Source organism: Perca fluviatilis, chromosome 9 (genome assembly GCF_010015445.1).
Source record: "Perca fluviatilis chromosome 9, GENO_Pfluv_1.0, whole genome shotgun sequence".
NCBI classification, from domain to species: Eukaryota; Metazoa; Chordata; class Actinopteri; order Perciformes; family Percidae; genus Perca; species Perca fluviatilis.
Window position 1 is genome coordinate 7,874,009 of NC_053120.1, and position 24,105 is coordinate 7,898,113.

The window sequence follows — 24,105 nt, forward strand, 5'->3', positions numbered from 1 at the left end:
AGTTTCTTGGCTGGATCTTTAAGTAGTATGCCAGAGGGTGAGATTTCTGACAGGTATTTGAGAAGTAAAGTCCAGACTGATTCATGGTAAAGAAATAATTTATTAACTTAAAAGTAAATAGGCAGGCAGAACTTACAATGACATCACAATAAGAGTTGATAAAAACATTTTTGCAGAGAAGGCACTATCAAAAAAAGTTGCTCTGTTTGAATACAGACAGATCCATGGGTAACGAAAGTATGGGTTTACTTAAATGAACAGTTAAACATGGCAGTAAAAATATTTAAAAAATCTGTAGTCAAAAAAAAAAAAAAAAAAATGCAGTGCTCATTTAGCAACATAGGAGGTGTGCCCCCCTTCATGGACTCTGCAGTAGTCCTGTCCTAGCACGGCTCTCTTCTTACAGATCTTCCCTGTTTTTGTGATACCATTGCACAGCTGACGGCCTGATAGAGAACTGCCCAAGGAAACATAGGAGAAAAAAAAGTCAATTTTTTGGTAAAGAATCAACAACAGTTGAAAAAGGCCTAATCAATTAATAACACTTGCTTGTTAGTGTTTAAGGCAAAAGCCTGACCTGTTGCTGACTACTGACGGGGTAGGACTCGCACTTCGGGAGTCGTTCACGGAATCATGCGAGTCGATTACAAAATCAAAAACGCCTCCCAGGTTTCTAAGGGGGATATCGGCAACCAGAGCCTACAAAAAATAAAATAAAAGCAACATGTGTGAGGGCAAATTTTATTAGTTCATGGAGGTACAGAATATTAATCTTTAGTTTTCTTTCATATTGTCGCTGTCAGGCAGAAACCTTTTATCTCCATGTTTTGTCATTTAATTTTTTCCCATTAATCAATGCTATCGGTCACTGTGACGAGTCGATTTTGTCGGACTTCGAGTTAAATAGGTCAATGTTTTCAAATAAGCCTTTTTCTTTGTTACTTGTAAAACTGTTTTGGACATACAAAAGGTTTTCACCTAACAGCGATGGTATGACATTAACTCAATTTGCTGACCTCTGAAAGAACTGGCTGCGGTACAAGCCTGGGAGTGGAGTGATTGGGTGTGCTAATGATTGGCGTAAACCTGGACTCTGGGATTGGGTTCCTGTGAAGGGGAGGCTTCCTGTGAAGGGGGGGAGACGCTGCTGATACGCCAACGTTACCTGTAGGCAAAGACGTAAGTGAGAGCAAATATGAGTAACTGAATCTATTAAAAAGGTGGCAATTATTTGTAATTTGTTTTTAGTGTTAAGGTACAGTATATATTTATATTTCATACCAGATATGAGGCTGTCCTGATTCAACAGGTCGTCTTGATCGAAAGAGCCATCATTTTCATCTCTGGGGACAAAAAAAATAATAATAATTAAAAGACTTAATCAAATAAACCACCTACAAAAAGAAATAAGAGCACCCATCTCCCACACTGCAGCGCAATTGTAGAAAATTGTTTAAGTGAAACTACATGTTTTAATTTAGCATCTGCATCAAACTCAGGGGATACATGTAAAATTAATTAGCAACTACTTTGATAATTAATGGTTTGTCTCATTTCTTAGCAAAAATGCCATACAAACAAGTATTATGTTTAGATCATTGTACATCCAATATCTTTGTTAGTCGGACAGAACGACAGTTTGACGTCACCTTGGGCTCTGGGAAATTATACAGAGCACTTTTTAACAAATTATTGGACATTTTATAGGCAAAACAATTGTTTGATGATAAAAATAAATCAGTTGCAGCATAGACGGTATGTACTGAACTCCGCAGACTCACTTCTGCGGCGTGGAGGACGGCGGATATGAGGAGGAGCTGGATGATCCTGGTTTCTGTGGCTCCACGATGGCCCATGAGGCCAGTGGCAGTGGGGCGGCTGGCCTTCCTCTGGACTGAAAGCACGCCCACAAATGACTCGCAAACCACTGACCTGCAGATGTGAATAAAAGAAACCATTGTGAGAAAGGAATGAGGATACTGGAGACATTGTATTTGCCTTGGGAGCAGCGTTGCGTTTGTACCCAGAGAGAGAATGAGCAGCAGCAGGCTGAGGCAGGGGAGATCCAGCGCCGGCTGCTGGTTGACCTCGGCCACTGCGTTAAGAGGCACGGCGAGCAGCAGCATGGCGCGAGAGAAACCTGGACAACGCAGGAACGTCTGCAGGACTGCACCCATGACGAAGTAGCCCGTATGTGCAATACACGTCCACATGGCGGTCAGGCTCAAACCTGTAATCACAAGAAGCACAAGGGAAATAAATTGATAAAATCATAGCCATATTTAAGGTGTTTTTTTTTTTAGGACATCTCTGACTACAGAGGATGATATTTGGCTGATGTGATCATCCTAATGGTTGAATACCACACTTCTGGGGTATTCATGTGCAATAAACAATATAATTATTTGAATACATTTTTTTTTTTTGCACACTTCGTAGGAAAAGATGCTTTAGACATCTTAGATTTATACACAATTGTTATTTTAAAATCAACTAAAATTATTTTGTAGCAGAAAACATGAAAAATGTGGACAAACTTGGTCAGTGCACTGTGGGTGTTGGGTCTCACCTGCCCAGCCGAGGTAGCCCTGGATCATGTGGAGCCTCTCCTCGATGCGGCTCTGCATGTTGTCCAGGTAGCGCAGCGTGGCTCCCAGGGTGCTGTTCATGCGCTCCAGTTTGTTCATCAGGTCAGCGTAGTACTGTGAGGTCTGGTCCTGGTACTGCAGAAACTCAGACATACTGTGATCTGATCAGCCACAAGAAATAAAAAAAAAACATTTGACATTTTAACGAAAACGTAAAAAAATAAAAACGTGATGAATTTAGATTTGTGATGCTCAGTTTTGATTACCAATCTTTTGGTGGATGTCCTGAGCTTGGTGTCTGACATCTGTGAGGTCTTTAACAATCGCCTTGTGGCTGTCCTGCACCTCCGAGCCTTGGTTCTGCAGATGCTCACTCACATTCTCTTAAAAATAAAAAATAAGACAGGAAGGGAGTCTATAAATATCTAGCGTTTTTTGTCCAACAACAAATCGGAATTATAGCTCAGTATATTATTCTGTTTGAAGGGGCAGAATAAACCTTTCAAAACTCATTCAGGACATGAAACTATCATAGACTCTTTGGAGGAATAAAATTAACTAAAAAAAAAAAAAATCTTATATATCTATCATGCTTATATAAAGATTTATAAATATGATTTAAAAAGTAGCCACAGCAATGCAGGCACACATTTTGGTATGTCGACACTTCAGACAAGCACAATTCACTCATTACCATACATGTCTGAACTAGAGCTGAAAAGATTAATCGATTTGTTGTCAACTGTTATTTTGATAATTGATTAAAATCGGTTTGAGTTATTTTTTTAATGTAAAGATTATCGGATTCCAGCTTCTTAAATGTGACTATTTTATTGTTTCTTCCCTCCTATATGACAGCATACTGGATATCTTTGAGTTGTGGACAAAACAAGACATTTGACGACGTCATCTTGGGCTAGGGAAAACACTGATCGACTATTTTCTGACATTTTATAGAACAAACAGCTAATCTATTAATCAAGAAAATACAGATTAAATCTACACTGAAAATAAATCGTAATTTGCAGCCCTAATCTAAACTAATGTATGGCTCCAATTATGTGCCAAATATACTACATACTTTTGCAGTGTGAGATGCATGAACACATGAAAGCTCTCACCCATTCTCTTTGTAATGCCCTGAATGAGCTGGGCTACCAGCTCCTGTCCAGAGGCGATGAGGGCTTTTTCCTGACCCAGACGCTCCAAGTTGTCCCTCAGTGAGCTCTCCATTTGCCCCTGGCCCTCATACAGTTTCCCCTGTTGTTCCTGCAGAGCACTGTGACCATCCAGCAGCTTGTCCAAGGAGGCTGCGGTCAGTTCCTTCAGCTCCAGCTGGCCCTCCTGTTATAAAATACAGATCAAAGCAAAAATCGACCTGCACACTGTGAACATGAAGATAAAAATAAAAAATAAAAAGGCGAAAGAAAACTACAAATCTACCTTGAGGTCCTTCATTGCATCTAGCTGGCTTGTGGCTGTGGAGATGAGAGCGTTGACAGTGTGCTCTGCTCTGCGCCGGAAGAGCTGCTGGCGAGTCGCGTAGCAAACAGAGCGCGCTCTGTTGCTCACTATGTGGTAAGCATTCCATGTGTCTGAATCCATGTCTGCTGTGCACTCTTTTATAGTCTGAAACAACAACAATAGATTTAAAATAGCCTCACAAAAGTTTGAAAACACAATATTGTGATAAGATGTAATCCTAACTTCGTATTTTACCATTTCCTCTGTGCATGGGTAGGTCTGACGCCCCTCAACCGCTGCCTGGCAGTTAAACAGCACAACTCCAAGCTTCGCAAGCTGCTCCTCTGGGAGGCTTTCACAGCTCGCCTTCAGCTGGGCGACCACCTACGACCGAGCACAGCGCTTTATTCAAATATAGAAGGGACAAACCAGTGGATGCGTAGGCCTACTGTTGCTATGGCAAACAAAGCTTCGAGGACTGCCACCATTTCATGAAAAGGTCCAAAGATGGAAAAGTCCTTAGAGCAGTGTTTAACTTCTTTTAAACTGTAATTGCATTTTTCAAATGACAAAATATCTCATGACAGATCTTAGGTTGTCTTGTCACAGTTGGTCATCAAAACAAGCAATTTGAAGACATCACCTTGATTGAGGACGATCATTTTTCACCATTTGACATTTTATAGACTAATCAAGGGCCTTATTGTTAGATTAAATCGATGATTAATCATACGTTGGTTAGTGGCAGCCTTACATATAATCCCACAAATCTCAACATTGGAGTCTTTGACCCTGTTTGCATAAGTGACTAAGTGGATTCTGGGCCAAAGACTGAGAAACCCTGAATTTCAAGTTTACCTTGAAATGACAGCTGTCTAACGGGCTCAGCTCCATCTGCTTTGCCTCAGACAAAAACCTCTCATCGGTTGTAGCCATCTCAAACTTAGCATCCTTTGCAAGAAGTGCTGGAACTACTACTGCTGCTGCTGCTGCTGGTGGAGGTGCTGCTGGAGGAGCCCCCGCCTCCTTCAACCACTCAAACAGCCCGCTGACTGCAGGACACTGACAGGCCAGAATGCTGATCAGCAGGAAATACAGGCAGTGGATCAGGAGGCGAGCCATTGCTGGAACAGAACACCGTAAGAATACATAATGAGTCATCACTCAGCTTTTTTGTCACTTAAAATATGTATTGGCAAGAGATCTGCACAATTAAATGCAGCCAAAACAACAGTTTGGGATAAACAATCTTTTCCTTATTAAAGCTTCTTTATTGTTTTATTTTAAAACTTACTATTAATAGTATTTTAACCAAATACTCTTGATCACTCTTGATAAAAATGGCATGGATTAAGATTGTTTTCTGGCTTTACAAAAAAAAAGAAAAAAACAACAACATTCAATTAACCACACTCTCCACAACATATCAGACACATACAGTGTGTAACTGCTTACTTTATATCTGAAATCTCCATATTAAAAGAACTCTTTCTAAAAATCACCTTTAATTTGCAGGAGATGTGCTATATAACTATAGGCTATAGAACCTAAAATGTCCAGATTTTAAGGATATCGCTAGATGGCGACAGCAACAAAGCCATATGTTTGAATGATTGTTTGAAAAAGTATATACACATTATGCAGCATTCTGGATCTGGAAAATACTTGTAAAACCAGGCGGAGTGGGCATGGTGACAATTATTAAAACTGTCAATCAATCATTCATCATACATATATTCACGTTTGAATGAAGACCACACTGAGGAGGCTTGCCCAGGCATGTCTGCAATTAATGCTCTGCTGCACAGGCGCTCCAACACAGTAGCCTACCTCCATGTAGACCCAAAATACAACATTATAAAATAAAACACAGAATTCTACTTTACTAACGCGAAAAAGACGCGACAGGTTTTGAAAAAAAGAATTAAAATCTAACAGGACGCAATTGTGAATCAAATTTTCCATCGGTTTTAAGCACCGGGAAAATCGTCACCCATGCTTTCCTCAGCGTGCATAAGAAAATAGGAAACAAGTAAACCCATTTAAATCTAATAGATTTCAGCACATTCAAAACACTCACTTGTAACAGTAAAATAACCGAAAAGTACACCTTGCCATTAAATACACGCCCGATTAAACGCACACATTTAAATATTTTTTAAATGATGTACCTGTTTAATTTTGCAGGTCCTTGATGGAGCTATCTGGCTATCTCCCTCACACACAGCTGATGGGAATGCCGTTTAATTATTATTTATTTGTCCACCGTCTCTTCGCCCTATAGGACGAGGACACAGCCAATGGAATTGCTCGCATTTTTGCAGGGGACGGACATGGAGTGTGTTAGATTTATATCACGGCTGAAACGGAATGGTAAATGTGCGGGAACATAGTGTGGAGAATGGATGGCTGGGGAATGTATAAAGGCGCCGCCCACCCGACGTAGCAGGAGAGACGTCGAAATCAAACCCACCGATAGTTCACTGGAACTCCGCTGGTTGGTTTTGTGGATGCTCCGGATGTTACCGATTTGACAGCACAAGCAAGTTTAAATCCCAGTGCAGTTTGAGTTTTTACTAAACGTTGGACGTCAGGAAATCTGAAACATCAGGTGAATTAAATAGCCTACCACCAACGTTTATAAACGTTAGCCGGTGTTTATTCACAGCATCGCCTGACATCGTGTTTGTGTCACTCCGTGTTATTTTATGGTTGTCCAGTCAACAAGTAACACGTGCATTGTATTTCTAATCTGTGCTGGATTATTTAGTCGCTTTAGCTAGATGCAGCAGCAGGGCTGTTGTTTTTTTGCTATCGTGGTTTTTAACATTTTATCGGCACGCTTTTCCTCGACCTGTAGACTACATGCTAAAATGTAAGATAGAAACATCACCGCTCTGCCCCTACCACACTAGACATGCTAGTATTTAGTTAGCAACCTAGCCGTGTGAACATTCGTGTTGGGCAGACGTTTACTAGCCGTCGCGCTAACGTTAGCCAGGCTACGTTGCCACAACAATGGACGACTCTGGTATCAAGAAACAGAACTGGGACGTGAAGGAGACGGAGTTATTTCTGGAAATCCTCAAGGAGCTGGACATGAAGAAATGCTTAGACGGGAGGAAAGTGAGGAATAACAAACTCTTCAAGGTGGCACACAGGAGAATGACAGCGGCCGGCTACCACAGATCTGTGGACCAATTAAAGTTTCGCTGGAAACTTCTTAAAAGTGCGTACTACAAGTGCAAGAGAGAACCCAACTCTCCGGCACCGACCAAAATACAAGGTTGGTGGCGGTATGAAAAGACAATGATAGCTATCATGGAGTCCAGACACCCCCTGGTCGGAGCTGGGGTCAACTCTGACAGAAATGATGAAGTGACAGAGGACTCGGACGGAGAAGCATCAATGCTGCACTGGCCGCAGCCCTGCCCGGACAATTCCACCCAGAACCTGGGTTTAATTGTAGGGGTGATGCCGTGCCGTGTATGCGATGTAGTCTTGTCATTAGATCATAACCATGACTCCATTACTTCATCGAGTTGTCTAGGTCGGTGGTTCCCAAACCTTTTCATGTCAAGTAGCCTTAAACTGACACAAATCTGATTGTTTTTTAAAATTTTTATTAGTTATTTAGTTTTATTAAAGATGGTAACCCATGTCCAACATAGTCATACATTCTTCTATTGTGTTACTTATGGATGGAATTATAGTGAGAATAATTATTCCCCGTTTTGCTGGGGACTCCCTCAAGGACCCCTGGAGGTCCCCGGACCCCACTTTGTGAACCACTGGTCTAGATGCATGCATTCATTACCCAACTGTGTGCCTATTGTGAACATGTCTCTGGGTTGTTCTGAGGTACCCTCATGAACGAGATGCACCTAACTAAAACTAATGCAGTCAAATCCAAGAGTTCTCCAAGAAATTCTACTTCTGTGACGGTTATGTTTTTAGAGTGGTGTAAATTCAACTATGTGGTAATGTGGTGATGTTGAATTCTATTTTCATACATTACTAGAGATGTTTCTAATATGCTGTCCACCCTGTTTGTATCAATAAGGGTAGACTAAATATAAACAACTATTAAAATCAACATTTCAACAAAAGCAGAACATAACATTCACGAATGTAGGATTTATTGCAGTACTGTAGTATTAAACTGCATTTGTTCTACCTTGGACCAGATGTCTCTTTTTTTTTGCCATATATAAGGCTGTAGCATTCTCTCCTCTGTCGTTTCGTCGCTCCGTTTTTTTCTTCGAAGTCAAAATGTGGGAAAGGATGAAAAATGCCCATCACACTGTCTCAGAGCCCTGCGTGGCCTCTTCAACAACCCAACAGTTGAAAACCCAAAGATAATCAATTCACAATCCTATCAGAGAAAAGCATCAAATCCTCACATTTATCGAGCTGTAACAGATGTTTGGAATTTCAGGACAACAAAATATTGGCTCTCAAAGTAGTCTATTGATGCATTTTCTGTCAGATACCGATACCATGATGCCTTCTGTTTGTTTACTGCAGATGCATTTCAGATATATCCGTGTGCTCCTGGCTCTGAGCAGTAACCTGCTTTCAGAAACCTCATCAGGTTACAAGATCAAGAAAGACATCTGATTTACAGGCAGACTGTTTCTCTGCTGCTGTAACCAGCTTTCTTCGCCCTGTAAACTCGTATCTGGGTTAAGGATGCAGTTGCATGATATAAAAAAAAAAAAGACCCAGGAGAGGGAAGCTACACTGTGGCAGCAGTTATGGGGGAGGGGGAGAAATGTGATTACTGACCAACTGTCACACAGGATTTAACTTTTATCTAATTTCTTGCCTTAACCTGATTTCTCACTGTAATCTGGTTTCTTGTGTGCATGTAAACACAGTCGACAATCTAATTGCATCTCTCTGTTGCTATATGGTGTTGATGCATTGGCACCAATGGCCACATGTTTTGGTTCAAGAATGCCAAATCTACGCATTTTACTGGAAGTTATCCAGCACAGTAGTACTGAATCACAATACTTTATTTGGTGAATTTTTATGATATCTACTGTAGTGTTGTAAGCATTTGGATAATGGATTGGGTAAAGTTAAAATGCTGTTTTTAATTCTATTTAATTTTATTTGCACACATTAAAATGATATCCAGTACAATGAGGCAGCCGTGTCTCTCTCATTTAGACATTTTTCAGGTGTGGAGATATTCTAAATGGCAGTTCCGTTTTTCAATTTCAGGGATATTCTTGGTATTCTGTAAAACCCCTAAATACAACTAATAAATATATAATCAATTCTCGGTTTTAAAGAAAAGATACAGTTTTAAGGCAGTGTTTTTTTGATTCAGTTAAAAATATATTTTGATCATATAAACGATTGATTGTCTTTAGGGCTTTTTTCATCGATTATTCTGCTGATTATTTTTTCTATATCATTTTGTCTATAAAATGTCCAAAAATGGCATATTTGCTTGAAAAAATAACTAAAACAATTAGTCAATTATCAAAATAGTGCAGTATTATCTTAAAGTATAATCTTGCAGTATTATCGTATATAACCGAATCGTGATGGATGTGTGGGAAACGTATCATGATAGTGTCGTAGGTTGTCCTGTGATTCGCACCCCAAGTTTTAAGGTGATTTTAAACTATAATTTAGCGTGTTGTTGATGTTTCCCTCAAATGTGTTCTTTCCTTTTTCTTTAGATCAAAATGGACCCTGAGATGGACTCGCAGCTGAAGATTGGTTTTATTGGTGCAGGGAACATGGCCTTCTAACGTCAAAGCTTTTTAAGAAGTGTTTTTTTTTTTTTCTATTTTTTTTTTTTTAAGCGTAAACGCACCATCCTCCAGGAACCTAGGGCGCTTTCAGGTACTTCTGTTCCCTTCTTTACTTTTCTGTCAGTTCTCAGTAGGATGGGTTAGATTGCTAGCCTAGAAATCTAGACGCACCCTAGCGGCAGCAAATGTAATTTGCAGCCAGGGGGGTCTAGGCCCTCTCCGTTGGCTTGCGAGCTAGGAAAAACCAAACTCTAGTCAGGCCAATCACATCGTGTATAGAGTCAGTGGGCGGGGCTTATGGCTGCTGCGGCTGGTAACAGCGGTCTTCTGGAAGACTTGGTGTTAAGCTTTTCTTTGAGAAAAGAACAAAGAACGGCACAGGAATCATTCTTAAAAAAGGAAGATGTGTTCGGAGTTTTGCCGACCGGATACGGCAAAAGTTTAATCTATCAACTAGCTCCGCTACCTTCTTCGTTGCTCTGCCTGGTTGTAGCGCTATCCTATTGCGTGCAGAGGATATTTGAAAGACAACCGTTTATTCCGCCCCTCGGATTGAGCCCTGCCAATGGTGAGTTCCCAGACCCAACATCTGGATGTGGGTCTGGCTTGTCAGGCTATTAGATTACAGGACAGTGAGCAGATATGGTTGGGATCATGGTTACTGTTTTTAACATCAGGTTCTATGTGAATGGATGGTTGACCTGCAAACCAATCTGTTGTTATGCTGACCTTGTTCTGTTTCTTCGGAGGTGAGCAGGTGTCAAGTTTGTGCACGTAATAATAGTAGTTTCGGGCTACAAATAAGTAACTCCCTTGCAGAAATTAGCAATTCATGTTCTCCAATTAGACATTTGTGTGCATGAATTAACAGAACATAATGTTAAGCAATCAGTCACCGAATAAAATATATATTTTTAAGGGATGTTAAAGTTAACACAACATTGTGCTGACGTTATCCAGATATTTTAGTCCAAATATAAAACTAACAAATGCGGACTGTAACACAATTGTTTTCATCATCGATTAATTTTCTATTAATTATTTTCTTGATTACTTGATTTGTCTATAAAATGTCAGAAAACGGTGAAAAATGCCACTAATAATTCAAGTAATGCTAAGGTGATGTATACAAATTTGTTATTCGTCCAAAAACTAAAGCTATTCAGTTTGCTATTATCACAATCCATCTCAATTACCAAGAGCCCAGGATGACATTTTCAATTAGCTTGTCCATAATCAAAATATATTAGATTTACAATGATATAAAGTGGAGAAAAGCTGACTGATCAGAACTTGGGGCACGTTCAGACCAACAAAAGCCATGGAGAGGAGTGACATTTCAAGCACCCAGTTGTGTGATGTTGTTTTATTGTGTTATTTAACCCTCCAGTGTAGCACAAATAGACTTTTTATATTTCACAATTACTGTTTTCCGATAGCACTTGAAGGCAGCTTCATTTCACGGAGAAAGCGAGAAAGAAAAGAGAGACGGAGGGACTGTGCTTTGTTGTTGCAGGAAACAGTCGGCGGTTACACAAACTCCTGGGCAGTTCAGTGCTTGTGTTTTGTATTTTAGTGTTTTAAAACTTGTGGCAGGGATAGAGTAGAGCTTAGATCGGGCCCAAAAAATCAAGGCCGACCCTACCTGAGCCCAGCCCGACACATTAACTGTAATTATGAGCCCGAGCCCGATTTAAACCCAACACTTTTTTAATACGTGGGCTGTTATAACTAGGGGTGGAAATCACCAGAGGCCTCACGATACGATATCATCACGATACTTATGTCACGATACGATATTATTGCGATTTTTTTTTTTTTTTTTTTTTTTAAACCTATTGCAAAATTCTGCTATATATATATATATATATATATATATATATATATATATATATATATATATATATTGCAATGTATTACCTTTTTTCCAACTTCAAATTTTTCCCAATTTCAAATGATGTCCCCAAAGGAAAATTTTGTCAACATCTGTTTTATCTAAAAAGATACATTTCTCTGTTTGTTCATCTCACTTCACTTGTATTGCTGCAAAATGGGATTGTCAAGTAGACAGACTGACCAACACATATCATAAAAGATCGATACTTGGTGTCTGTGTATCGATATAGTATTGCCACGAAAAATATCGCGATGCTATTTTTTGAACTACAGTAATCTGTTTAGAATTATCTTAATAAATACAGGTAATGCAACAAGGACGAAGCAAGTAAACTGCGCTGTTTGTTTATTCAGAATGGAATGGATCCGAATGAAGAAACGTAAGACCCTATCTACCTCAGCCGAATAGTGTGGGTAACAGATCAAGGCAGCAACATAGCCAAAGCGCTGGAACCGTATAGGAGACTTTCTTGTGTCGATCACCTAATTAATGCTGTCCTTCGCCACGGTCTGCATGCCGACGCACTGGCCAACAACAGTGCTGCAGATGGGGATGGGGGGGGCACGATGTAGCACAGTTTACCTCACACTTGAGTCAGTGCAGGACATAGGCTATACCCAGAGCTACGAGAGAAGCTGGAGAGGCATATAGCTTGCTCCCCGCCGAATAAGGCTAATAAAGTAATGATTAAAAAACCACAAATGCTTGATCAAGGGCCCGGCCCGAGGATAGCGGCGGAAAATATCTCGGGCAAAGAATCTAAACTCTAGGTCAGGTCTGATCACCGGTTACATGACTGGCCGCCGCAGCGTGACGTGGGGTTGCGTTTATCCAAAAGTGGAATCTGTCTCAACTTTATTACAGTATTGAAGGAAAAATGAATATTAAAATCCCAAAATTGAAACTGGAATACCTACCCAACGAACGAATAGTCGAATATTCTGATCCAGCCCTTATTTGATTACTTAATATTTGATTGAAAGAATACATTTAAGTATTTGTATTAGTACTAAAATACAGCCAGTAGCATGCTGGTAAAGCTCTGGGTGCTTTTCTTTTTAGCTAATAATACCTTAACAACTTAAACTTCAGTTCTTACTGATATGTTAATGTCAAATTAAGAATGACGCACAAATGATTTGACCTAACGCATGCCTCTCTGTGTAGTGGTCCTCTCTGTGTGATGCATTTTATTAATACCTTACACACTAATGCAAGGTGAGGTGTTTATTCTGCTTTACCTGTGGGCATGTTGGATATGTGGGTCAGTAACATCCCTTCCGTTGGCTTTCAGGAGCTCGGGATTGCCGTCACTCACTCCAACATAGAGGTGGTCTGTGGGTCAGATGTGGTTTTTGTAGCAGTTAAACCTCACCTGGTTCCGCTAGTTCTCAATGAGATCTCACTACACGTCACTGACCGACACATTATTGTGTCTGTTGCAGCTGGAGTAACACTGGCAACATTGGAAGAGGTGAGGGCCCATGTTTTAATGGTTTTTCGAACTAAATGGTGATTCTGTGGTGATCTAAAGATGGGTAATATATATATTTTTTTCTTTTAATCTCAAGCTCCTGCCAGAGAATTCCGTTGCCATCAGGCTGATGCCAAATCTCCCATGTTTGGTTCAGGAAGGGGCTCTCCTGTTTGCAAGGGGATCCCATGCAAAACAGGAGGACGGAGCTATTCTTCGCTCCTTGTTGCATCGATGTGGTTTGGTGGAGGAGGGACCCGAGGCCTGGATCGACATCCACACTGGACTGAGCGGGAGCGGCGTTGCTTTCGTGAGTCCCAGGATTGTATGGTTTGTTCAGAAGGAGTCTCACATTGCCAGACCTTCCACAGCGCTGCAGAGGAGGATCTGGCTAGTCCACACAGCATTCTAGGATGGGAGGAAAAAACGTGCTCTGGTTTATTGGCATTTCTTTAAACCAATCACAATTGTCTTGGGCGCCGGACAGAGCAACGTTGCCTCTGCAAAATAGCCTCTGGAAGGAACTTGTTTTGGTGGAACGTGTACGTTCAAAAGTTGTTTTAGTCGTGCAACAGAAAACTCAGATTAGACAGATAGTCTAGCTAGCTTTCTGGATTTACCCTGCAGAGATCTGAGGAGTAGTTAACCATAGTCCTGAGAAATCGACTGGAGTTTAGAACGCCAACACAGAGGAAGAGGAAGGTATCAGACATCCGGCGGAATTTTTGGCGGCACCGGAGCAATCCCGGAAGTGGAATGTCGTGGATATAGACTAGTTTAGAAGGAAGTCTTTCTAACTGCTTGCAGACTATTGTAATAGGACCTCCTCAAAACAAAGAAATTCATGTTGATTGATAATGAGTTTCAGAAAATAGAGAAACTACTAGTCTTTTCTAAAAAGGTTTTAGATTTACGTTTTCCTACCTTACATATTCAAACTGGTTTGAACTCATTTCACTACAATTTGCAGAGAAATGAAAGTTCCTCACATTACATAATCACAGTAAAACTTAGATCTGCTTTTATTGTCAAAAGACATTATTAAGTTTGAATGAATATTGATAAGAAAAGTCTGCATTACATTACTACAGAATATTAATGCAGCAAGAAAGTGGCAGACTGAACTCTATTGTCTATTTCTTGAAAATGCCCTTCCATCCATTGGATTTAAATTAAAGGAAGGTCAGGAAAGCACAGTCAAATATTTAAAACACTGATTTTGCAGTAATATAAAGTCAAAACCACTCTCATTGAAGCCTCTATGTTTACAGGCTTGTGGGGATGCGCAATATGCTATAGGTGCCAAAATAAATCTATTTTTGGTACTGCCAATTTGTTTTGTTTTGTCATGGTTCATGTGTGCAATAAACATTACACATTGTGAGGGAAAGAAATTGTGTCAGAGAATCGTGATATCAATTCTAAGCTAAAAAATTGTGATTCATATTTTTTTTCCTGAATCGTGCAGACCTACTCTGATGCATGTGACCCCTCTGCAGGTGTATCTGTTTGCTGAAGCGTTGGCAGAAGGAGCTGTTAAAATGGGAATGCCAAGTGCTCTGGCACACAGCATCGCATCTCAAACTGTTCTGGTCAGTTTTACTCTGCGTGTGCTTTTGTTTCACTGTAGCAACATCAGCAATTTTGATATCGCTAAGAATACTGTGTTTTCTGTATGCCTGCACAATATTTGAACCCCCACCATCATTATTTTAGTCTCTATTCTATCTTTTGCAGGGTGCTGGGAGATTGTTACGTGAGTCTGGAAAGCATCCGGCTCAGCTCCGCTCTGAGGTCTGCACCCCAGGTGGAACAACCATCTACGGGCTTCACACCCTGGAACAGGGCGGTGTGAGGGCGGCGACCATGAGCGCTGTGGAATCTGCCACCGAGAGAGCCAGAGAGCTAGGCCGAAAGTCAGCAGCAGGATCCAGTAAATGAGGGCTGCTGTTTGCCTGAAATATCTACTCAATGGACTTACTTCAAGCCTGACAACAAACTGACTTTCTGGCTCAACTTCACTATGGAACACAAAGACAAAGCAGCACTTGTCACTTTTATTTAATTTTTACCTTAATTTTTTTCCCCTCCCTTCAACAACTGCAGTTTATACTTGTTCTTGGTCTTTCACCAGAGGGATTTGTTGTGAGCAAAAAGGAAATCTTTAATAACATCGACGTAAGTGAAGTAAATGAATTGGTCATAACCTTGCGATTTATTTTGAGAGACTGGCTTCTTTTACATGCACACCAATAATCCAATCTATTCTGATTTATGCAGTAATGCAAGCAACCAAATTTGATTACTCAAATATTTGTGGATATCGTAATCACAATAAGATGCACACAGTGCATTTATTGAAGGCCATGTTAGCCTGTGAACTTGAATACAGAAGGAAACACTGATGTCATAGAGTAACGTAGAGAGGGAGACTTCAGACATTAATCAAACTATACTCTGACGCATCGATCAGTCCAAGAAGCAACTTATATAATAAGGCCTTGCTAGTCATGATTGGGTTATGTGCATGTAATGTGGCGTACAGAATGAAAGTAAAATGTGTGGATGTACTGGTATTTAATTCTATTAAAATATAGTATCTACAGGTGCTATATACGACATTCAGAAAATTAATATAGCAGCAAACTTGTGAGCTAACCCCCATTAACACTGTTGGCTTTGTCAACACTGTTGCTGTTTGCTTGTGAAGTCAGATGTGAGAGCCGTGTGGAGGTTATCCTGGCCCACACTGTGAATCTTGTATATAGCACCATTTTCATATTTGACCAAATGAAGCATAAAACTTAAATTTGGGATGATTTAAGAATGATAATTGCTGGTAGTTTTTTTTTTTCCCAGTGTAGTTAACTTTTAGTAGCTAGCTTTGTGTATAACACAATGTTGAGAAAAATATTCATGATCCATGATGCCGAGTGTAGAATGGGTTTTCATAAAGTGTCCTTTGAACTGGATCCCTTTGTGCAGTGCCTTATTTTTGTTAAGAGTTCAGTTGAGATCTAGCGTACGGAGTTTCTGCTTTTCTCTGTTTTATATAATTATACATTATAATATTTTGGGGGTTTGGATTGTTCGTCAGAGAAAACATGCAATTCTGAGATGTCACATTGGGCTTCAGGGAACTGTGCTATTGACCAAACGTTTAATGGATTTATCAAGAAAATAACTCTTTATTTTTTTTTTTTGTTCAGATTAACCGATTTTAAAACGACCCTGTGTTCCAGCCCTAATCTCACCACAAGGTCCATTTAGCAGCTGTTCTGGAGCTTTTAATATCATGATCTTTATTAACCTATGGAGTGGATCATTCAACGATCTTCTGCAGATCCTAAATCTGTTATAGTTTCACTTGCTTTTATATATCCTATAAAGAGAAGTCACGCTAAATGATTGTTGTGTAGCCATGAGAAATAACAAAGGTTTAAAAATATTCCTGAAAAAATAATATAAAATAAAACGAGAATCTAATTTCTATTTCAAGAGAATAAATTATGGGCTAAACACAGTGGTGGAATGTAATTTGATTTACTCAAGTGCTGTACTTAAGTAAAATGTGAGGTACTTTTACCCAAGTATTTCTATTTTTATGCCACTTTATACTTCTACTTCACTTATTTTGGAAGCCAGTATTGTACTTTTTACGCCACTTCATTTCTTTGACAACTTTAGTTACTAGTTTCTTGGCAGATTCACATTTTCAACTAATATATTATGGTACAGTATTAGAGATTAAGCTACCCAGCAGTATATAAAATAGTTGGAATTAGCTCCACATATAGCAGCTGCCAATGTACACAATAATTATAATTCAAATAATGTAATATAAATTACCTAATACTTATGTGCTTTTACTTAGGTAAGATTTTGAATGCAGGACTTTTACTTGTAACAGACATTTTTGCACTGCTGTTGCTACTTTTACTTAAGAATAGAGTTCAGAATACTTCTTACACCACTGGCTTAAAGTCTTACTTGGCAACACTGCATTAAGATTTGGGTAAATGAGTAAAGTTTTCCAGCAACACATGCCATGTCATAAACGGTAAAAGCTAGGACAAAGGTTACAAAAAAAAATACAGAAAGTGGTCCTTTTAACTAAATTAAGATCTCATTTTGTCTTTCTTATGTAAATACTGCACTAATGAAAAGCCCTTTGAGGTATTTAGTTTAATCTAATTTGACAACATCATATACAACACCAATCATTGCTGCCCTTCACTGGTTACCTGTGAGTTTTAGAATTGATTTTAAGATTTAACTGCTTGTTTTTAAAGCCTTGAATGTTTTGGCTCCTGTCTTTAGCCTATATGTGATTTGCTAATTTCCTATGAGCCTGATCGCTTGCGATCCTCTGGCAGAGCCCTGCTAATGGTTCCAATATCTCGACTTGTCAAAGGTGACCGGGCTTTTGCTGTGGAACTCCCAACCTGAGGATCTCAGGCTGGCGAACTCAGTATCTTCCTTTAAATCTTTTAAGACTCACTTTAATCTTATGGCTTTTTCTTAACCAATGGTATTTATTGTTACATTATTGTATATATTGTTGTATCTTATGCTCTGGATCTTTACCTGTATCTTTTTAAAGCACTTTAAGGACTGGGCGATAGGGAGAAAATCAGATATCTGGTGCTTTAACAAAATATCTTCACACTTAGATTGTAGATCATCAGTAATGTGGACATAATGTCTAAGTGGGGAAAAGGTAAATAATAGAACAGCTAGAACAGTCTGGTAAGTTCAGAAAAGTACATCACTTTACTGTAATGCAGCCTTTTCAAACCAGTAAAAGACACCACTTATGTCATATCACGATATTAAGATATCCAAAATCTAAGACAATATCTAGTCTCATATCACGATATCGATATATCAATATATTGCCCAGCCCTAGCACTTTGTAACTTTCTTTTTAAAAGGTGCTATATAAATAAAGCTATTACTATTAGTATATTGAACATGGGGCATCAGGAAATATTAATGATTCATAACGACCCCCCTCCCTCATCCTGATCACACAATCACCGCTCCTCCTTGCTTCCTCCTCCTTCCCGTTGCCATTCACTAGCTGGAGAAACACGCGTTTTATCCACCGGCCTGGTCTCACACCGACGATACAGAAAAAACAGCAGTAAGTAACGTTAACGCTGACTGACAACCGGTGATTAATCTTGGGATTCGTTTAAGAGACATTTTGGGAAATGAATGAACGCTCGGTGGTTAACAGACAGCAGGGACTCCCTCGGCGTGTGTTAGCCGAAGCTAGCTAACGGTTAGCTGAATGGGGCAGCTTGCTAATGCTAACGCTACCCAGAGCTGTCACGCCGGCTGGACACCGGCTTCAGTGGCCGCTGTTCTACACTGACGTTTTATATTAATGTCAAAGTTTTTTAAACTAATGGTTTAGTGTCACGTTTAAAAGCGTTATTTTGTTGTCTGGTTAAATGCTAAGCCACGTACTGACGCGTAATTACGAATCCCACTCGGTTTCGTTTCATACTAGCTAGCTAACGTTACAAGATGAAAGATGGCTGTTAAGGGTTAGCAGGGCACACGTTTTGATGATGACAGCTATGTTAAACTGCCTTTCTTTATTTGTTTAACATCTTGCACGACAGATTTTTCTTCATGACAGTAACAGTTAAACATTTCTGACCTTTAGTGAAAGTGTTGAGTTGTTTTCAGGTGTAAAGTCCTTTTTAAACAGGACCTATTTCCTCAGTGAATCTAACGTTAAGCAGTTATTTGCAGATTTGGGCTTGATGATGGATTTAGTCCAGTTAAGAGGATGTGGTTTTATATTTAAACTAAATATAATTAGGCGGTATATCAGTGGTTAGGTAGCTAAGCATCTGCATTGCTGAAGTGTCCTTGAGCAAATCACTGTACCCCACCCTTCCTGGGGTGTTGTACTGCATCTGACCCAGCAATTTACCTCATTGTGAAGCAGGTAAACTTGGATTGCGTCAGACACTTGGTTGTAGTTATTTGGGGTAACCTCCCCAAGTCGTGACATTATAGGGATGTTAATGTGCAACATTTAAAGGGTAACACTGGCAATATTTTTATTTATTTATTATCAGATCCTATCTATAGACTAACATTGAATTGACCCTATCAAAAAGTATTCTACGTATCTAAAGCATAAATGTATTGTTTCTGTGCCATAGAGCTCTATCGTTGTCCAAGAACTTAAAAACATCAATGTTCCTTTATTACGATTAACACGGGCACTGTAGTTTATTTTGAGTCAATCCCACATGCACCATCCTGCTGCCAGAAATACTCACTAGGGCACCAACTGATGCTTAAAATAGCCCACTGTTTTGAGTGACATTTGCTAAAAACTACAGTGCTCAGCTATTATAGGAATATCCTTTTTATATTATTTAAATTAGTGTATGTTATAGCAGAGTGCCACAGACCTGGCAGAGAAGAGAAGTTGGAAAGTATTAGAGATGGGACTACCACATTGTTGGGTACTGTGTTTTCAAGGGATTTGTTGAGAATAAGAAAAATACGCAATATCTCCTGCCTTACCCTTTTAAATCAACGGCTGTCCATAGAGCTGCAGCTAAAGGATGCATCCTAAAAGCTCACATAAATGCATGTGCAGTTGCCAGCGTGGATTATGGTCTGCATACAAGAGGGCTGTTTTAAGTTGTGTTCTTGATTGGATTGACTTATTTTGATAGGCCTGCTCTAACAGCAAAGGTTAATTTTTGATCAAAGTGAGCAAAAGAAACTGTCCCTAGTGTCTTCCCTTTTTAAAGAGTGGAGAAAAGCAGATACAGAGGAAAAGCTTTGGGATGCATCCAAGTTGTTGCTTGAAGTTCTTGCTTAATATCAGAATCTAGTTTAGCAAATAATAGTGCAAGTATTTTCCATATGAATCATCATTCAGGGATAACTATGTGAAATCTGTAAGAAGGCAGAGTTTCACATCAAGGTATTTATTTAGAGAAATCTTTAACACGTAGCTTCTTTCCCCTCATCTTGCATTCAGAATTTGACATGTGAGTATTGCTGTTAACTATCATTTGAGTTTTGCCTTTTGTACATAGTTATTATACCCCTGTATCAGTTCCATTGTTTTGCAAGGTGGTGATTGTTAAATGTCTTCTTCAATGGCTTGCGGTTAACTGGATGAAAAGAACGTGTTGAGCATTTGTCTTTGAATACTAGTTTAAGCTCAACAACTTTACCCAGGAAGGTGAGTTAAGAGCTTGAATAAGATTTTCTAATAAACATTAAGCAGGAAATGCCTTCCCCAAAACAGTGTAACAATGGTGTATTAGTGTTTGATATTCAATCAGTATCAATATTACTAACATCCACATGGTGAAACATTAAGGGAATGCATTTCCTGTGTTGCATCAGGATAATTTAACATCGTGAAAAAGGCATGGCTCGTGCAATGTGTGATTTGTTAGCAGAGCAAAACCTCAATACCTACCGGATTAATTTGCTTGCATGAACATGTTAGTGTTTCTCACAAATCCATCAATGTCAATGAGTGTGATTTCGTTTTTCTTTTAATGTTTTTCTGTAGACTTGTTTACACCCTTTCCTTTTTGTGCATGCTGGCATGTCATTGTGTCATTTTTCAAGTCAACACTAATTGAATTTTTACCAAGAACAGTTTACAATAGAGTCACAGTGATGGGAAAAATTAGTGTTGGTTAGACATCGGACATTTGATTTTTGAATTTATGTTGAAATCTATAATGCTCTGACTAGCTATATGCTGTGATAAACCAGGGTCACTTGGTGCTGCTTGATCTGTATTATTATATAAACTTCCTCTGAATATACATTTGATAAATGCCTTTGCAGGATGAGCATAATAACGATGGGCTAAAGGGTTTTATTGGCACTTCAGAAAGCTACTGTCATTTAAAAACATAGAATAAGCTAAAATCAGAAATTCCATGATGTTAAATTAATTTCCCCATCTGGCTAATTATAACTTAAAAGCTGTGTTTCCTTTTTTTAATGAATACTGTAGTAGCAATTACTGTTATGTACTTGAAAGCAGTCGTCCCAAGCAATGGCTTTATAAGCAATCTTGGGCTTTTATAAGGATTTATATGAAAGTGTAAATTACTTGTTGGTTTGGGAAATCATTGTGTAGCTTCGCTTATAATCGACTGCCATTTAATCAAAAGCGTTAGCACCCTGGTGTTAACTTTCCTTTACTTGCATATATTCTTGAATGTGAGCCAAGTTGGGACATTTCCTTTACAAATTTACAAGCAAGTAGATTTCATTCACTAAACAATTTTAGTTTATCTGCATGGGTTTCTTCAAATTTTCTGCATGCTGCTTGCTTTTCTCTGGGACTGATTTGTAGACTCTTGACTGTTGAGACTAGAGCTGGCCCGATACCGTTTTTTGCTTACCGATTCCGATACCTGAACTTGCGTATCGGCCGATACCAAGTACTGATCCGATACCAGTGTGTCATATATTTGATTATGTTTTAACAGCTGTGTACTACTGTCCCTGTATGGATGTGATATGATTTCTACCTTTTGATGTCGGTCTGGCTCAGGTTAAACTCTTTGTGAAACATGAACAAACACAAACAATGAATGCCACAGAACTTTCTTTTATTAGTCAGTTTGACAGTCAGTTATAACAGAACAAGAACATAAATAAACTACTTTAACGTAAATTTTCTTTAGGGCTTTATTACGTGGTATCGGATCGGTGCATAAACTCCAGTACTTCCTGATACCAGTTTTAGGCAGTATCGGAGCAGATACCGATACTGGTATCGGTATCGGACTATCTCTAGTTGAGACTGATTCATTTGTAACACTAAGTTTAATAGATCAATCCCTTTCTGTCTCTTAGCCTTTCTGCGTCTCTAACTAATCCAAAAGCCTGTTCCTGTTATTCTCTCCTGCAACGGATCAAAGATGATGTCAAAGAAGATTCCCCAGTGCTCTGCTCTGGATCAGTCAGAGCATGATCAGCCTCTCAGCCATAGTCAGGTTGACCGGTCCGCAAATGCACTGGGGTCTAGGAACCAAGCTGAATCAGGTCATAGAAATGGAGAGACGGCGTCTTCTTCCCCAGAGAGCGGCAGCTTGAACGGAGACGGAAAGCGCAGCGGGAAAAGCCGCCGCCGCAAGAAACGTTCATCCAATCCCGAGAGTCGCTCTGAGGGGAAGGTTGACACTAAGACCAAGAATGGCGAGAAGCCAGACAAAAGGACCAGCCAGCCACCATCTGACCCCCGCACCGGGCTGATTGGCCTGCAGTCTGAGTGTGCTAGTGTTTGGTTTGACCGCAGCGTCTACGAGCAAGCCGAGAGCCTCTACCAGTGCTGGTTGGCGAGCTCCTCCAGCGGGACCACCAAGTCAAAGCGGTCGCCGCCAGCCCCGGGGAATCTCTCAAACACTCCATCCGCTGCGGCTCCATCTTCCTCAGGACAGGTGTGCCACCATGGCGATCAGGTGGCCTGCCACCACGTTGTCCAGTCGGTGTGGGTGAACAAGACGACCTTTGACCAAGCAGAGCGCCGCTTTGTTATAGAATCCGTGCAGCCGCCTATTCCAAACTCTCTGAACCTTCCATCTCCGCCTAACCGCTCCATTGCACCCAGAACACCTGATGAAGGATATCAGTCTCTAGCCCCGACACCTGCAACCCCTGTCATCCAACAAGCAGCTGTCACGCCGACCGGTCGACAATCGATTAACGGGCTGCCCCGCATCCCCGTGGAGCTGCTTAGAGACGTGTGGCTGGAGAAGCCGCTGTATGACCGCGCCGAAGCAGCCTTCTACCAGAATTTGTACGGCAACAGTTCCTCCAAACGCTCCAGCTGCGCCTCCACTTCCAGAAGTAGCGACCACCCTCAAAGCCTTGTAGAAGAGGAGGAGGAGGGGGAAGAAGAAGCCGAGGAAGTGGCGGTGGAGGAAAAACATGTGGTCCCGCAAGGTAAAGCAGAAGTCTTCCACGCTCTGCTCCCTATTCAGGAGGAAGATGAGCCAGCTGAGGTCTTGGAAAAAGAAGTTTCGGGGGCTGGAGTCTGCTTCTTATTGTTTTTTGCAAGGAGGGGGGGAGGGGGTGTGGTGTTTGGTGGGTGTTTGGTTGTGGGGGGGGGGGGGGGGGGTGGCGGTGGTGTTGTGGGAGCGGTGTCGCGCCGGTGAGGGGAGGTGGGGGTGGGGTGGGGGAGGGGGGGGGGGGGTCGTGGCTTTTTTTTTTTTTTTTTTTTTTTTTTTATTGTTTCCATTTTCCTTTTCATTTTTTTGAATGTGTGAACATTTTTCTTTTTTCATTGTTCTTTGCTCCATTTTCTTCTTTTTATGCTGCGTTGTTTATTACCATGTTTTTTTCCACTTTCCACTTTCCATTTAAATCTTTCTTTATATATTTAGTTTCGTTATGTGGGTCTGATTTATAGAAGTATAATATTTCACACATATTATTTAGTTGTTTTATTTATAATACTTGTTACATTTTTTTCTTTCTTTCCTTCCCTTTCCTTTCCCTTCCTCTGTCCTGTCCTCTTTCTTTCATTTTCTTTCCTTTCTGCTGTCCTTCCTTTCCACCTCTGATTCACCTTTCCTGTTTCTGGTCAGTTTTGTTCACTCCTTCTGTATTCCTCCATCTGGTATGTATTGTTCCAACCATTTACCATTATTTTTAATTATGTGTTTCCATATTGTGTGTGTGTTTTTTCTGTGTCCTGTTTGTGTGTTTTCATGTGTGTGTGGTGTCATCTTTTTTAAGCTAACTTCTGTGTTTGGTCATCTGCCATCCATTTTTTTTTTTTTTTTTACGACCGTGAAAGTGCTCCGTTCCATTACAGTCTGTCTCATTTCAGTCCTCTGTAGTCCACTTGGTCTCTGTATCCCTTTCAATCCATTTGTTCCTTTCCTT

General features: G+C 40.1%; 3 protein-coding genes and 1 long non-coding RNA gene across 5 annotated transcripts in view; 3 read left to right on the top strand and 1 right to left on the bottom strand.

Moving 5' to 3' along the window:
* Nucleotides 1-80: 80 nt before the first annotated feature.
* On the bottom strand, nucleotides 81-6,336 carry bmb (brambleberry). Of its 2 annotated transcripts, none has more exons than XM_039810955.1 (13): nucleotides 6,224-6,336; nucleotides 4,911-5,176; nucleotides 4,308-4,436; nucleotides 4,032-4,217; nucleotides 3,710-3,932; nucleotides 2,855-2,971; nucleotides 2,570-2,749; nucleotides 2,024-2,230; nucleotides 1,782-1,932; nucleotides 1,282-1,343; nucleotides 1,017-1,165; nucleotides 578-699; nucleotides 81-457 (listed from the first exon to the last, which is right to left on the bottom strand). In XM_039810955.1, the coding sequence occupies exons 2-13, from the start codon at nucleotides 5,172-5,174 to the stop codon at nucleotides 328-330; spliced, it is 1,920 nt and encodes a 639-aa protein (XP_039666889.1). In that variant the 5' UTR covers nucleotides 5,175-5,176; nucleotides 6,224-6,336; the 3' UTR covers nucleotides 81-327. The 2 variants fall into 2 exon arrangements, with proteins under 2 accessions (XP_039666889.1, XP_039666890.1); XM_039810956.1 differs by lacking the exon at nucleotides 6,224-6,336 and adding an exon at nucleotides 6,133-6,197.
* Nucleotides 6,337-6,451: 115 nt separating this feature from the next.
* LOC120565294 (pyrroline-5-carboxylate reductase 3-like) lies at nucleotides 6,452-16,169 on the top strand. The gene is given in 7 exon segments (XM_039810957.1): nucleotides 6,452-7,517; nucleotides 9,752-9,853; nucleotides 9,855-9,917; nucleotides 13,018-13,197; nucleotides 13,295-13,507; nucleotides 14,697-14,789; nucleotides 14,935-16,169. Coding segments are annotated over 7 exon segments (1,302 nt in total). The 5' UTR covers nucleotides 6,452-7,070; the 3' UTR covers nucleotides 15,139-16,169.
* Nucleotides 16,170-18,215: 2,046 nt separating this feature from the next.
* On the top strand, nucleotides 18,216-21,710 carry LOC120565893. The gene is made up of 3 exons (XR_005640303.1): nucleotides 18,216-18,343; nucleotides 20,219-20,228; nucleotides 20,367-21,710. It is a non-coding gene; the product is annotated as an uncharacterized LOC120565893 (long non-coding RNA).
* Nucleotides 21,711-22,136: 426 nt separating this feature from the next.
* Nucleotides 22,137-24,105, top strand: part of LOC120565614 — a 9,002-nt gene continuing 7,033 nt past the window's right edge. Inside the window, exon 1 of the mRNA XM_039811516.1 lies at nucleotides 22,137-23,301. Coding sequence (XP_039667450.1) covers nucleotides 22,137-23,301 — 1,165 coding nt within the window. The remainder of the gene's footprint in view (nucleotides 23,302-24,105) is intronic.

Excerpts from the sequence above, each read along its gene's own strand:
- bmb (XM_039810955.1), bottom strand. The coding sequence starts at position 5,174 with ATGGCTCGCCTCCTGATCCACTGCCTGTATTTCCTGCTGATCAGCATT. Across the intron at positions 2,972-3,709 it reads GGGCATTACAAAGAGAATGG|AGAATGTGAGTGAGCATCTG; the intron begins GTGAGAGCTTTC and ends TTTATTTTTAAG. Across the intron at positions 1,166-1,281 it reads TCAGGACAGCCTCATATCTG|GTAACGTTGGCGTATCAGCA; the intron begins GTATGAAATATA and ends CTTTGCCTACAG.